The sequence below is a fragment of the Monodelphis domestica genome, chromosome 4 (assembly GCF_027887165.1).
Source record: "Monodelphis domestica isolate mMonDom1 chromosome 4, mMonDom1.pri, whole genome shotgun sequence".
In the NCBI taxonomy this organism is placed as follows: Eukaryota; Metazoa; Chordata; class Mammalia; order Didelphimorphia; family Didelphidae; genus Monodelphis; species Monodelphis domestica.
Window position 1 is genome coordinate 240,069,273 of NC_077230.1, and position 16,693 is coordinate 240,085,965.

Here is a 16,693-nt window from a genome sequence, read left to right on the forward strand (position 1 = left end):
GTGAGCAGCAGAGCTGAGTTCCAAACCCAATCCCTCCAACTCCATGTGTTGACCCCTTTTACTGAGAAGGGTACCTCCATGAACTGTATGGATTCTCTTCTCTCAGTTGGTAATGAACTTTCCAAGGAACTCTTAGACTTCATATAGCTCTCTACACCTCTGCTTTGTAACTCATGTATTATATATATTATAATAGTTATATCTCTGTGTCTCATGTTCTTTACTAGAATAAAAACTCCATTAGAGTGGAAACCATCTTCACTAAACATTAAAAGTCCCCTAGTGAACGATCCAGCAGTGATTAATGAAAGTTGGTTGAAGTGAACTTAATTCATAGCAAAAAATACTATGCAAATATTCAAATGTTACTTCCCAAAAGATTTTACACATAATCTGCTACATTTAACTATGGCAAGCAAATATCCATGTCATTACTTGGTTTTCAAATATCAATAAAACTAATAAAAACTTTCCAAAAATCACTCCTTTAAAATTATGTTTTCTAAAAATAAAGCCAATGTCTATCTCTGAATTATAAATAATGTTAAAATTAAATAACAAAGCATATTTTTGGGAAAAATAAATTAACTAAATCTACCTAGTTACTTAAATATGATTAGATCAATGAAACTCTTATTTAAATTAAAATGTATAAATTTAGAGAGTACTAGAATGTGAAGATGTTTTAGAAATCTCCTAATGACCACAAGGGACATGCCCAAGTTCAACCACCAGTCAATGGTAGATTTAGGACCAGGTCTGCAGAGCTTTAGTCCAGGTCAAATAAAGTTAGTTCAAATCAAAACCACTCTAGGTTAAAGCTAAACAGGCTATTTGGGCAATCCACAGCATCCCCTTCAGTTTCTCTTTTTTTCCAAAATGGAGAGAACAATACTCTGTGTACTTCATATGGATTGTTGTGAGCCTCTAATGAGAAAATGTATGACAAGCACATTGTAAGGTGTTATATCAATGTAGGCTCTTACTCGGGTCTGCTAAAATTAACTGACTCATTTCATTCTCATATCCTATGATCATGCTACATTTTGTCCTTTTAAAGCTTCATTTAGACAGCTCAGTTTTCTTTGGTGAAAATGTCACATTTTAAACTTTTGATGAGTAATTCCAAGTAGAGTAAGAAAAATCCGGGTAAGGAATAATGCCTAGTTATCTCTAACATTTTTCAAGGTTAACTTGGGCATCATTCAACATAAATAAAAACTACAATGTAACCAAACACTTTGAACAACTTTTTTGTATTCTTTGGACCACTTGATACAAAAAAAATTGGGAGAGAATTTCAAAACACATGAGTGAAAATGAGTTCTTTGGTTCTCTGGTGATGATAGGACAAGTTTCTCACTGCCCAATATGTCCCATTTAATGTACAAGGTAGAGAAAAACAAATGTGCCTCCTAAGAGCAAAACAGCCTTTAACTTGGGACCAATATACATCTATGCATCTCTCTGAGAGTATGTGTTTTAGTGTAAGGGCCAGGTACTTCATAACAATGATATTTGTAAAAACACTTTATAGTGAAAAGAACATATTCACATCAATCATTTCAACTGAGCCTCACACTGATAGGCTTTGTGAAATATACAGAATAAATATTATCCCCATTTTGCATATGATAGAAGTGAGGCTTGGATTCATTCAAGCAACATATGACCAGTAAGTGGTATATCCAAGATGTCTGGCCATTAGCATTGTACTATTTCTGATATATCATGATTAAAGATCTCTTATAAGTAGATTGCTGAATATATTTATATGGTCATATGGTGGGGGAGAGAAAGACCAAGGGTAGGAGGAGGGTCCAATTATATTTTTAGGAGCTAATGGTAAAGCTTCTGAGTTTTATATTTCTTTCCTTGACAAAATAGATAAATGCTGCAGTTTCCACATTTGTTAAGAGATGGGCTTCCTGAATATTTTTATAATGACTTGATAACTAGAAGTAAAAACCAGGACAAAAAAATCTTCTTAAAATATATAATTTTCAGTTTAAGAAGTTTAACTAAAATCTGAGATGATAGTATGGTTATTCTTTCTCAGAATGTTTCTCTATTTCTTCCTCTCTCAATCTCTCTCTATTTCTTTGAACTTCCTGGTTATGTTTCTTTCTCAGGCTTACTCCCCATCTCTCTTACTCTTCATTCACTTACCAGATGCTGCTCTTACTATCTGCAAACTATAGATACCCTTCTCTCACTCTTCTTTTCCTAATCTTTCACATATAAAGCTGCCCACAATTACACAATCCCTGCTCTCTCCTTGACACTATTTCCCTCTTCTAGTCCAGCTCTTTGACATTCTTGCTAGAGCAATGATCTTTAATCAGTCCATGGAAGGGGTTACTTGGATACTGGCTCTCACTTGCTGCCTGCCTGTGCCAAGCTTCAGGATCTGGGCTGTAATAAGTCAGGAGTAGCTTCATGCCTTGGGAGAACTTAACCTATGGCAGGCAGCATGATACAGGGAAAATAGGGCACCAGATCTGAGTCAGAAAGATTTGGTTTCAGATTCTTAGACACAAGGTGTGTGATCCTGGCAAACAAAGTTTTTAACTTCTCTGTCTAAGTCCTCTGATCTGTGAAACAAAGATTTTGGACTTAATGACATTCTAGCTCTGGAACTCCTACACAGTCTTGAGGTCCATGTTTTACATTCCACCCCAGTTTTCTTCTTGGTTATCCTCTCTGCCCACATATCTCCCCCACTAGTCTCCTCCCAGCCCATGAAATTCATATGGATCAGTCAACCAACTCCCCACTAGCTCCATTCATCAATACTGTGACTTCTCAATACAAAACACCTCTCTTTCCTATCTGTGTGTGATATCACTCTTATTAAAATACAAGCCTCTTGAAGGCAGAGACTATTTTATTTACATATTATATCCCTAGCACTTAGCCCAGTGCCAGATCTCTATAGTCAGTACTCAAAAAATACAAATTCATTCTTAAATAAATGAGGTAAATTTAACAAATAAGGAGATAATCCTAAGTAAGGACTTTAATAAATCCATTCATTTAACAATTAATGAGTTCTTATTTAAGGTATTAGGGCAAAAGAAATATAAAGCAAATATGGTCCTTACCCTCCAGTAATTTACATCTATTTTCTACTTAAACAGAAACAGTTAAAAAGTTCAAAGAAACCTATGATTAAGTGCCCAAATAAGTGGCATGTACTACAGAGATTTTAGAAAAGGAAGTTATCCTTAGAAGTTGAAGTGGTTGTAGAAGGACTAATGTAGCTGATTTGAGACCTTAAATGATGAATAGAACTTAGATAATACTCAAAGGGAAAGGGTAAGGAGAAGACCAACTCTAAGAGACAGTTGGAGGACTGGATTGTCTAAAATGGAGGGATAATTTATATGGGGAATAAGAGGGAAATTAAATTAAATAGGTAGAGTTAAGTTATATAGAGCCCCGAATGCCAGGCTAAAGAGATAGGTACTTTTTATTTTATGAGAAAAGGGGAAATAATGGAGATTTTTCAGACATCAGACTGAAGAACATTAGGGATATGCACTGACCTATCAGTTGGTAGAATACATTCTAAGAAATTTTGGCTTTATGCAAAAGTCATTGAACAGGAAAGAGACTGGCAAAATGATGCTTCAGGAAAAGGATTTTTTTTTTCCTCTCTATGTGAGACGAGGTAGATTCAGGGAGACTAGAGGGAGGTCATTGGTAATTTGGCTGTCTGGAAGATTGATGTAGAAAGGTAATCAGAACTGAGCTAAAAAAATAGGTGGAATTTGCTTTACAGAAATAAGTATGTTTCTAAAGAGTTACAAAATGGTAGAGCTAAGATCAGAATCCAGGTTTCCTGACTCTGAATCCAGTGCTTTCCCCCCTAAACGGGTCACATTTAAAACAGGTGTATCTCATTATAAGAAACTGCCAAGGAAGTCATATAGATAGAGAGCCAAGCCGGGAGTTGGGAGGACCTGGGTTCAAATGTGACCCAACTGCCTAATCCTTACCAATCTTCTGCCTTAGAACTGGGGCACTTATAGAAAGTAAGAGTTTAAAAAAGAAAAGACAGATTAAGGGATAAGTGTTATAGTATACAAAGAAAGTCTGCCTTTAAAGAACATCTGTTAAACTAACCAGGCTCCTTTGTATACTTGACTAAGATGAGGACAGAAGGACCAACAACATAGAGGTCATTAAAAAGAATTCAAAGGCTTATGAGCCATGGCCAACTAACAGCCAACCAGAAATGGGGGAAACATATCAGAAATTTTCAAAGATGTGACATATGGAGAAATACTTGTTTTTATAAACTTGATTTTCACACCTCAGAAATGACTCTTTTGCATAAAGTAAGGACAGTAATAATCTTCCCATATGTGCACCTTTCAGTTTAGCATTTGCATAAAATTTTGGTAAATCAAAATTTAGCTTAAATGTACCAGTAGAGTTTATTTTTAATTATTTTATAAAAACCTGGTATTCTTTTGTAAATTGAATAATAAACTAGCAAATGAAACTATTTATAAATCAGAGTATTGATTTATTGTTTAAAGTTAAGATAAACCCATAATGGCTATTTATCTAAATAGAAAAGAGGAATTTAAAAGTACATTATATTGTTTAAATCTATAGGACTTGGTGTATATGGGCTTAGAAACTGAAAATTTCACAATGCTGAAGAAATGAAAAAGTGAAGGTGGCATTATATGATAGGGAAATTGAAAATAGTAATTAATGTTAACAACAAGAATAGCAAAATGAATTACCTAAGGTCATGTAGGTGGTAAATGATAAAGTCAGTATTCAAACTCAGGACTTTGGACAATCAGGATAAGTTAAGAAAAATCATCTTCTTAAAATGAGTTTGAGCATACCACTCTGTGCTCAAAAGCTTTAATTGACTTCTAATTGCTTCTAGGATAAGGCTTAAATTCTTCTATCTTATATTTATAGCTTTCCATTGGCTCTAATTCATCTTTCCAACCTAATTTGGTATTACTTCATCTCATTCACTAATTTTTGTTCCAGACAAACTGAAGTTATTCCTTGAACTAGGCACTCTACCTGCCACCTCTCATCTTTCAAAACAGGTCTCTCCCTTCCATAGAACATCCTTCGACCTCATTTCTGACTTTTAAGCTCTCTATTTTCCTTCAAGGTTGAATTGAGGGTTCATTTCCTACATGACACCTTCCATTATCCTCTCAATTGCTATTAATCTTCTTCCCAAATTTTGTTTGTATTTGTATATCTGTGTGCATGTTATTTTCCTCCTCCTAGAATATAAACTCTTTGAGAAGAGGAAATAATGGGTACTTAGTTTATGTTTCTTGAGTTGAACTGTCCTGATCCCTGTCTCTAGCCATGCAGTCCCTGCCCCTTCTCTGGCACTGCTTTGATCTCCCTCTTTCCATCTATCAGCTTTACCCAACTGAGAAGAGGGTTATGTTTGATGCAGTCATTCACCTACTGCCTATAATGCATCAGGGGCAGAATCACCCCCTGAGAAACTTAATTATTACTAATCTTAGGATACATGCACTGCTTTGATTGGTGAATGTCATATGGCTCATCATTATTTCCTAGAGATCTACTTGCCATCTACTCCTTTCCCTCCAAACTACAACCCTGATAAAAATTAATATTGCCAGGGTAGCTAAGTGGTTCAATGGAGAGAAAGCCAGGAGACTGGAGGTGCTGAATTCTAATCAGGCCTCAGACACTCCCTAGCTGTGTGACCCTGGGCAAGACACAACTCCCATTGTCTAGCAATTATCATTCTTCTGCCTTAGAACCAATACTTAATATCAATTCTAAGTCAGAAAAGTAGGATTTAAAAGAAAATCATTATTGCCACTACAGTGCAGTTGATAAGTCAAGCAACATGCATACATAAGCACACACTCAAAATGATGAATACTAGGCAACAAGTATAAGGTTCCGAAAGTGAGATTACTATTAAATAGAGAATTTCAAAAAGGGAGGTAAGACTTGTTCCAGGATTTAAAAGAAGATTAAATACTGTGGATGGGAGAGAGAATGTCAGGAAAAAGAAAGTTACCTAGTATTTTTGGAAATGATGAATAGATTTTCTTCTTTGTGTTTTTTGAAGGCTCAATCTAGCCAATCTAGCTCAATCAGAGGAATAAAGGAAAGAATAATAACTAACATTTATAATAGCATTTTGTTTAAAGCACTTTTTATACAGTTATCTTATTAAGTCTCATAATAACCCTATGAGGTAGGTACCAGTTTTCATTATTCCCATTTTTAAATAGGTAAACTGAACCTCAGTTAAGTGACATGACTACAGTCATATATTAGAATGGTGTAGAAAGGAATCTTCTTGACTTGAAGTCCAGCAACCTATCCATTGCACCACCCTGTTTCTCCAAAGGAGCTAAAAGAACTTGCTAGCAATAAAGCTAAGGTTACAAAAAGACATTAAGATCAGTGCTATTTAATTTGCCTTAAAATGGTTAAAAGTTCAAGAGGGAAAAATTGAAAAAAGTTTTTGTATTTGTTCCAGATGAGGTCATTGTTAATTTTGGAGAGAGTCATGTCAATGGAGTAGCCATGATTAAACCAAGTGAGAAAGGATAAATGAAGGATTAGAAAGTAGGAAAGTGAAGGCAATATTTGTAAACTAATCATTCAGATGATTTATTTATTTATTTTTATTTGATTTATTTGGATGAAGAGGGGGAAAAGAAACTAATGTGATAACTAAAACATTTGAGTGAACTCTTCAAATGTGACAGGAAGAATAGCAAAGAGAAAGCTCTCAAGGACTGAGAACAAATAATTGTGTTATTTGGTTTGAAAATGGTAAAATATCTATCATTCTTTAATTATGAAAATAGTATCCATTTTTATTTCTGAGGTTCCTAGTATAGGGGCATATTATTACTCTTGGAGTCTTATTGCTGATTAGGTCAAGACCTATGTTTTCCATTTAGTTTTTAAACTATAAGATTATATGACAAGCATAATTACCACATTGCATGAGGCTGGGAACATCACTGCTGATTGTCCAGATGTTTTACCAAATAATAATATAGGCAAAGTAAAGATGAAAGTTGAGGTTATTTAGATGAATCATGCTTTTAATTCTTGTTATTAAAGGAAATTCTCTTTTAAAGAAAATCCTGACAAGTAGTTTTTACTTTTACTACTTTGAATTTCTCTAGTTTGGTTGAATGAAAGATAATTTATTCAACTTTCCAATTTGCTGGAATAGATAAAGAAAAAGTTTCTTGCTTAAGACATATATAAGACCTCTTTGTTGACAGAGAAGTTAAGCCCTGGTCAAATTCAATTATATAAAATCAGAAAATAATGCAAAAAAGGTCAAGGTAGGTGTCAGGGAGTTTAGACATTTTATTATTAGTGACAATAATTTAATCTCACAATAATGCTGTTTTTATGGCTTACTAAGCATTTTTATGTAATAATCTGTGATGTAGGTTTTACTTATATACATGCACCTCCCTATTCAATGTCATTTTTGTCATTTTTGGCTCTTACAGCTCTAACACAAGCTCAGTTTTGATTTATCAGATCATGACCAATTTAAATCCACAAATGAGAAGGTGAAAAGAATGGTTACAGATATTACTGAAGCCTTTCAGAGGTTCATTATCTACCTGAATCAAGAGAACATAAATGTAAACAGAGGTTTATCCAGATTAATTTCATTGTGTAATAAAGCTGTTAATACTCTATAAGCTGCAGGTCATGATATGCATAATACATAAAAGTTGCAGATCAGATATTGAACTGCATTAGTAAAGGGAGTTTCTCCACAAAATACATTATGACCAAATCCAAAACCTAAAGTCTGTGGCCAGCTTCTTGACTTCTTTCTGGGTAATGAGAGGCTGTGGAAAACCTTGGGTAATCCTTTTTCTATGTTTATGTCTGTTCTTCCCTTGACTTTTGCTATATCTCAGAAATATTCTAAAAACAACCCTAGCATTTTAAAAAGTAGCAACCCTATTCACAAACAAAGAGGTATCAGTCTAATTGCCCACTCGATTTCTTCTGGAACGTTTATGAAAAAAGAATAGGAATATCTTCCCAACTCCATTGTTCTTCATTGCTTTGTTCCCACTTGGTCTACTCCAAGTAAATCTTATGTGGTAGATTTGTTATCTGTCATAGAGTTACTCTCTGCTTACAGATTTCAGGTTCATCTAGAGTCCTCAGATGGGGTTTTGCCTTTTCCCAAAAGAAGGAAAAGGAACTCTACCACCTTTACCTCATAGTCCTTAATCTAAAGAATTGTCTTTCACAAACAATGTCTAAGGAAAAAGCTCTAATGGATTCTCTCCCAGTAATTAGGTAGATCTATTGGTTCCCAGAGCCCTGGTAGTAGGCAACTTTTCTCTACAAAAGAAGAGGTCTTTACTACCAGGGGTTACCCTCTTTTGAAAAGCCAAACAATATATGATTGGGGATTTTTACTTTAAATGATCACTCTATTGTAAATATTAATAAATATGGAAATAGATTTTGAACAATGATACATGTATAACCTGGTAGAATTGCTCCTCAACTCTGGGAGGGGGGAGGGGAGAGGGGAGAGAAAGGACATGAATCATGTAACCATGGAAAAATATTCTAAATTAATTAATTAAAAAGAAATGAAAAGCCAAACAAACCAAACCTATTGCTAAACTGAGGCAACAGGCATTTTCTTTTGTCCTCCTTTTTCTCCATCTGACATGGGGCAAGGTCTCAGTTCCAATCTGCTATCTGATTTAGAGTTAGAAAGTTCTCATTTCTGTTGAATTCCTTATTTAATTGGGATTCCCATATCCCAAACTCATTTCAAAAGGTACTCTGTCATATAAGTTCTATGGTGTATATAGGTCTCAAGCCCCCAGATTTTTTTAAACTCCTTAGACCCTTATGCAAATTGAAGGTAGAGGAAGGTAAGGAACAAATCATCTAGGTAAAGCTTTTTGAAGTAAAATATCTTAATCTTTTGTTTTAAATTCCTGCCTTATTTATGTAAAGGTGGCTCCTGTAATAAACTTTCCAAACTTTCAAAAGCTCTAGAATAATAAGTCTTTTTAAATGCTATTTTAAACTAAAGTAGGGAAGAGTATTTTGAATGTGGTATAATAGTAGAAGGCTAATCTTAGAAGTCAGAAAGATTTGAGTTCAAATTCTGCCTCTGACACAATAACTTTTTGGTCCTAGGCCAGTCACTTAATCTTTCAGTATCCCAGCTAATTTCAGTAAAACTACAAGTTATGGATAAATTACAAATCCACTTTAGTACAATGAGTTTTTGTAACTGGAGTTCCTTCTACTTGTCCTAAGTTCATACCTGCTCCCCTATTATTTATTGCTACATACCTTTTTAACACTGTGATCTCCTTGCCATTGGCCATTTATCTTTAACATCTATACAATGCGTATATCAGGTGCTAAATAAATGTTTATTGAATTGAACTGTATCAATGTAATTTTCTAACTTATTCCATACCCTAAATAATGAAGCAAACAGTAAATGGTTCTCCTATCCTATTTGGGAGAATATCCATTTTTGAAATTTCATTATTATTTTCAATAGACTCAACTGGCCTACCTAGGGAAGTGGTGTATTCCTTCTCACTGAAGATCTTCAAAGGAAAACTGACCACTTTTTAGGGATGTTATAGATTTTTAAAGGAATTCTTGGTCAGGTATAGTTTGAACTAGGTTGTTTCTAAGCTCATTTACAACTTTTTAATTCTGTGACCTTTGTTACTTTATTTTTAAGTCTCCCAGCAGCTAATGAAGAGATACTTTAATAAATGTTTGTTGAATGAATTTAGACAAAATTGTCAAAGGGGGGCTTTTCGGTAAAAGGATATTAAAGAGAAAAAAATCAGATGCTGTAAAGGGCAGGCATAACTACAAACACAGTCATTAAGTATGTACAATGTGAAACAGACTAATAGTTACTTTAGACACACCAAAATAGAAGAGATTTATCTTCAGCAAGGAATGATCTAGTATGAAAGGACAATATTTGCAAGGTTGTCCTGTGCAAGTAAAGCACATAGAAAAAAATATGCAACATTTTTCCATTTTAAAATCTATTTTCTTTTCTTTTAACCCTTACCTTCCATTTTAGAATCAATAGTCTGTATTGGTTCTAAGGCAGAAGAGCAATAATGTCGAGGCAATGGGGTTAAGTGACTTGCCCAGAGTCACACAGCTAGGAAGTGTCTTGAGGCCAGATTTAAACCTAGGACCTCCTGTCTCTCAGCCTGGCTCTCAATCCATTAAGCTGCCCCAAAAGTCCAGTTTCAAAAATAGGCAATTGTTTTCTAGAGCTATATATAGGCAATTAAAGAAAAACACAGGATAAGGAAATCATTCATCTGTTCATTTTAAGAACCTAATCTGAACTAATCAATTGTTATTATAGCTGAAAAAAACCTACACTGTATCAATTTGGCTGAAAACATTTGATTCAGTGGCTGCATGTAGACATAGACTAAGACAGTTTATAAGTATAATGTATTGAAACTGCCTGAAAGCCCGCCATTTGGCACTCAGACTAACATCAAAAGGCGATGCTCTTAATGAGCATCTGCAGCTGAGAGGCAGCATTTCAACATCATGAACTGAAAGGGCATAATAGCACTACTGCCAAACCCAAATAATTTACATCCCTTTACATCAGCAATGGTTTTAAGGTTTGGCACTGAGAGTTCCTAAACAAAAGAGGCTATAGCTAGCGCAAATCTGACCTTCAAAAGTGTTTCTGTGATTCTGCTGTCCAACACTAGCCAATGTGTCTAAACTGTATTTTTTAATCACAGCTTCATTACTTTGTTCTTTTACTATCCAGAAGCCCATACCACACATAATTCTTCAGGGAGGTAAATGGCAAACTATAGTCCCCTTTCTAAATCTCATTTTCTTACAGGGCTGCTTTCAGACTTGTTGAATATTTTAAAAGAGCTATCAAACTGTCTCACTCTGAAATTCACTCAGAAATTTCTGCCTTTTAAGAAAAGTAATCTTAGTCTTTCTTATTCAAAATTCAGATCGCCATCACATCCCACAAAGGAGACTACTGATAAAGCTTTTCAGTTTTGCTTAACTTGGAAACACTTTATTAGCAATAATAAAAGTCTTTCCAACAATCTGTTTCAAGAAATAGCATGGATAGGCTCTTCTTTAGAAAGTAGCAGTTATTTCTTAAGTCTATAAATTGGTTAGATCACTCAACTGAAAAACTGTCAGCTATAAAATTTGTACTAAAACATTTTTTTCTCTCAAAAACATATAGCAGTTCTATACTCAATGACTGAAAGGTACAGGAAAGCCTTTTTAAAAATGCATTTGTCTCTTGCTAGCTTTTCCCTGTAGACTGATGATAGCAGGTGCAATACTTCCTCCCCCCGCCCCTTTCAATTGGCTCAGTTACTACTCATCCACAATAATGTTCAGACTTACTTTTAACAATAAGAAATTCTAGAAATTAATCTTTCTTTTATACTGAGATTAAAAGGCCTTATACAAAAAGTGCATATATATGTGTATGTGTACATACCATGCATATACATGTAAGCAGTTATAGTTCTTTAATACTTAACACAGAAATGAGAAATACATTAATATTAAATTATATGTTTCTTTTCTTTTAAAAAAATTAAGTAGCTACATCAGGAATCCTAAAGTTCAAATATCAAATAATCCAAAGTTTCCAAAAAGCTTACTCTAATTTATTGAAGTCTTCAGTAAGAAAAGGAGAGATGCCATCTGTCTTGTCCACTCAAGTCTCTGAGTTACAAAAATGTTATTTTAATTTGAAGGGCAAATAATACATTACCTTTAAATACAAAATAAACCCAACACTCCCTTGTTTAAAAGAACTTAACAATATCTAGTTCATTTTGTCTCTGCTCATATACTTTGTCATATATTCTATGTACAAATTGTACCTTTCCAAGTCCAATAAACATACTCAGTGTGTTAATAATCCCTACTGAGGGAACTTGCCACTTTGTCTCTCACTGTAGAACCTTAACCTGTTGCCAGCAGACAGTGGGATGAAGTTTTGTAACTGAAGGTGTGAGTTCTTAATATGCTGTTATTTCTTCCTATCCATTAATGATATGACAATCATAGAAGATTCCTGGGCAAAGAAATCTAAAAAGTGGAAAATGAGTTCCATCAATCTTCCCTTTGGGAAAAAAAAAAGTTAAAAGAATTGCCTTAGATGCAAAGTTTAAACTATTAAGGAAATTTTAGGACCATACAAAATCTTTGCAAATTTTCAGAGCTTGCTATATAAGCAAATTCTAGATTATATTTTCCCTTTCTCCATTTTGTTTTATTTGGAATGTAATGTTGTAGTTTCTATTTTGAAAATGTCACTAGTATTTTGAATGCTTATGTTATCATAATATGACTTCTTTTCTTTCAAGTATGGGGCTGCATATAGTTTATGGCATTTCCAAATGTAATTTTCTCAAAATCAGAGGCCAACGATATTTTATAAAGTTTCTCTCTCCAGTTTTTACAAAAAAACCACAAGAAAAATCTGATTAACAACAAAAATTTGATGAAATGTCTATTTCTAGTATATACTAGATAAATTAGGTATACTCAGATGTGTAACTATAAAAGACAGTAAGGGGACTGTTTTCCAATCACTGTTATCTTCCTAGAACAAAACCTCCTGTCTTTTCCAGATTAAAATGAAAATGAAGCGCTTGTACTCACTAGCACAGTATTGCATAATTACAAGTGAGCATAACATCTTAATAGCTATTGCAGATCACTTAAGCAAAGGTATTTTTAAACTATAAAATCCAGAATCTCAGAATATAATCCAAATTCCACAAGAAACTGATAAATCCTTCACTTTTATCTTTAAAATTGTACATGGAAGATGAAAATGGCATTGGGGCTGGGTTTGTGTATCAGCTAAAAGTCAACAACGAAATTTTAATGTGTATATAGAATGTTTCCCAAAACATAGGTGTAGCACAGCATGTACTACCAACGACAGAAAAATTAAGTTGACTTTTTGATTCTGTTTTCTTAATTCTAACAAAGTCCTCTTGGTCTTTTAAGTATTGCGTATCCATTTTTAGAACTTGATCAGTAAAACCAGGGTTAAACGTCTTCCTTTTGTTAAGCAACCTGCTAGGTAGGCACTTCCATGTTCTATGTTCTTCTCTCTACTGGGGAGCTAGAGCTCCTACTCCAGAAAGAAGATTGGCGCTTCCCTCACTTTGACAGCTGCAAGCATGAGAGAGAGGGGCTGCGAACCCCGGGGAGTTAGAGGGGAGGTGCCTCCACCAGGGTCAGTAAAGGTCACGCCCCGGTAACTCCGGAGCTGGGCAGCCTCCGTCAAGCCGGTGCAACGCCCATTCCTGCGGGGTGAAGAGCCTCCACGCTTAGCCGAACTGTGCCTGAGGGAAACGTCCCGATTCTCGCTAAGTCGCCTAGCCCAGTCGGGGACCAAGTCCCGGCGACCCCGCTTGCCCCACAAATTGGGTGATACAAATGGGAGGATGGAACCCCTGCCTCCCAGGCATGATCACTTCGCGGTGGGGCCAAAGAGGTGGCCCCGGGTTGTGACACGCCCACTGCCTCTGCTGGCCACCCCCACTCCCTAACCCGAGCCACGGTTCCCCTCCGAGACCCGAAAGCTTGAGCCACTCGCCCCTCGAGGCGGCGGTGGTCGGCAGTCCGATAGCAGCGATGCGCACGCGCGACTCGGCGAATTGGGAAGGCGGGGGCGCAGAGCCAGCTCCACTCTGTCCCAGCCTCGTCCTCGTTCGGGTCCCGGGGCTGGCCAGGGATGGGGGGCAAAAGGGGGGGTACACCCCAGCGAAAGGGAAGCACCAGTCGGGAGACCAACGGACCCGGTCAGGTGGGATTCTTGGAATGATGACCTAGGCTCCATTTTATTTTCCCAGAAGTTGACAGAGTGGGGAAGGAAAAGGGATTGGGGGGGGGGGGGGTCCGCCTGTAGGGCGGGGTTTTTTTTCCAGACCGTTAGGCTCGAAAACCGGGCGACAACCGTGGCAGCTCTCCGCCGCCGCCGCCACCCGCGCCGCAATAAAAATCCTCTCGCGGCTTCCCGCCCAGCCAGCTTCTTTCTGATTGGTCGCCAGGGAGAGTGGCCGGGAGGGGGGGTATGCAAAGGGAGGGGGGGCGAGAGGCGTTCCTTGGCTAGCGCCTACCCTGGGGAGGGGGCTCGTGCTGGATCTTCCCCCAGACCCGGCTCCTCCCTTTTCACTTGGGCTGCATTTCCACCCCGGCGCGGATAGTCCCCCAAAAGCAGGTCTGGGCGCAGCAACTAAACCCGACAGGAGCGCCTCAGCTATAAATGCCCTGGCCTCCTTCAGGTTCCCTACCCCACCCACCTTCTGAAACTTGCAGCAGCCCCTCGTTCTCCATGACCCCCACCCCATACCCTGATCTGACAACAAACGCGCAAAGAAGGGGAGTACTGGGGGTGGGGTGGGGAACCCGAAGCTTCCTCCTAGGAGACTGGGCTGGAAATAAACCAAAATGAACCTCCCACCTCCACTCCGACAAGACTCTCTCAGCAGCACGTTAACACACTACATGTAGCATCACTTCGGTCTTCTTGCTCCTTCTCTATTGTTTCCACTTTGTAATGATGGGGAACCTCGCCCAAAGCAAAGAAGATAGGGGGCGAGGTGTTCCAAACGAGTACCTGCAATTATTTTCTCTTGCACCAAACAACATTAGCATCAACGTGCAGAGAAGGGTGGGGGGGCAGACCTGGCAGCCCCCAGCTCACGCCCTCTTCGCCCTCCGCCCCTCTCTGCACTTCCTCCTGTCAAATCACAGCGCCTATATCATTCCATCCCTTTTGGTTCTCAGGGCACCGCGAGCAGGATTTCCAACTAACCAGCAATTTGGCAAATGAAAAACTCACGTCATACCGTTGGGGGGGGGGGGGATGAAATACAACATCCACACAACCCTGCTTTTCTTCTCATTTAGATTCAATTTTGCAAACCGTTATTCTGACCATTGGGGGATGGGAAGAATTTGAAAGCAAGAGGATTCACTTTATTAAATATGAGAAAATCACTGAAATGAGGGAAAGTGGTGGAGAAAAAAAGGTCCCCGAGGCCTCATTGTTCGCTCTTCAAGAAGCTGGTGCTGATGGTTTGGATCGGTCTGAGCCTCTGGGAAAGGCTGTGCTTTCCCAGGTTCATATATGTTCGGCACCACCCCAAGCCCAGCGTTCCCCTCTCGCCAGTTCTCACAAGCCCCCTCCACCGAACCCTCTGCCTTCGCAGAGAAGAGAGGAAAGAGCGAGAAAGGGGGAGGGGGTGTAAATGCACAAGGGTAGCCCTCTGCCCATCACCACCAGCAGCTGAGCAAGGCTTCCCAGGAACCGTCAGCCCTGCTCCGACCGCAGCCGAGTACAACAAAGTGAAGACTGCAAAGGGAGGGGAAGCCCGGCATTCACTACGTGGAGAGACAGCTTATCAATGGAAAACCCATCTGTATCCCAGAAGGGTGGGAAGGGAGGACGACAAGGCTCTTTTTGTGTGTATTGGGTGCTAGGGGTTCTTTTATTTAATTTTAAGCTTTAGCATTCAACGTAAAACCGCCTAAAATAATAGTTTTCGCGGGAGGGAGGAATGGGGGAAAGGAAGCAACTAGCAAATCAGATTAAAAAAAGATGTACCTGCAGTTCCCAGGAAAAACAAAGTCCAGATGAGATCCTTAGTTTGCAGCATTGTAATCTGCTGGTTGGGAAGGATGTTCTTGCAAAGGTAATTTTTTGTGTTCCCCCCTTGCAATGAGTCTGGACGGCGACAGAGCAGAAGTCCTACAGGCAGACAATTGCCAGTCTTGGTATTATTATTTTTGCAGAATTGTTTCCTGCCAGCGGCTGCCGAGATGCGTTCACGCGCTGATCAGAGAATGAGTGACAGTCCTAGCCGTAGCACACACGAAACTCAGGGATCCTTGCGCTTGCCCGGTTTTGCTTTGATGGAAATGGGGATGGGAAAGAGGGGCGGGGGGCGGTGGGTGAGTACCTCACTGTGTCCTTCCACCACACCAGCTACAAATAGTGCCGAACATCAAGGAGGTAAGAGAGACAGGAGAGGCAGATGCAGCCGGCTGCAAAACGCGGCCTGGATTTTCCAGAAGAGTTGGAATCTTTCACACGCTGTCTCCTATGCAGTGCTGGGATTTCTTCTTTTTCACACTTCTCCCCCGCCCTCCTCCACTACGTCTCCGCTGCCTATTCCTCTCTACCAGTGGATTTGGTTACTTTAATAAACTAGGGTCGATGTGACAGTGTAAGAAAGACCCTGGAGAGGACTAAGAATATCTCTCATTTGTATAGAAATTCAGTTTCAAAGCGCTTTTCTTATACATTAGGTCATTTGATCTTCACAATACAAGGGGCGACCAGGAGTAGAACGCCAAAAAAAAGTGCTGGAGAGAGGATTCCTGGGTTTTGTTGTTGTTTAGTTTTGTCTTTTCATGAATGTGAAGTTGGTTCTCCCACAGAGAAGCAATACTACAGCAAGCAAACATCCCAGGGGATGGAGGTGGGAAGCAATTGAAGTAGATGAAAAAAGCAGATGTTGAGCAAGACTTTCAGGGAATCGCTGGGAGAAAATGGGGGTGTTGTCTGAGGTATAAATGCTTAAGAGTGTAGTCTTTACTACATGCA

General features: G+C 38.3%; 1 protein-coding gene across 19 annotated transcripts in view; it reads right to left on the reverse strand.

The window, feature by feature from the left end:
- The window catches only part of NCAM1 (neural cell adhesion molecule 1), a 438,552-nt gene extending 422,336 nt beyond the window's left edge, over positions 1-16,216 (reverse strand). For 8 of the 19 annotated variants that reach the window (XM_007494810.3, XM_056794382.1, XM_056794387.1 and 5 more), the window contains exon 1: positions 15,692-16,141. In XM_007494810.3, coding sequence (XP_007494872.1) covers positions 15,692-15,743 — 52 coding nt within the window. In that variant the 5' untranslated portion in view covers positions 15,744-16,141. Of the gene's footprint in view, positions 1-15,691 lie in introns of all 19 variants that reach the window. The other 11 variants (XM_056794390.1, XM_056794389.1, XM_056794384.1 and 8 more) reach the window with 7 other exon arrangements.
- Positions 16,217-16,693: the final 477 nt, after the last annotated feature.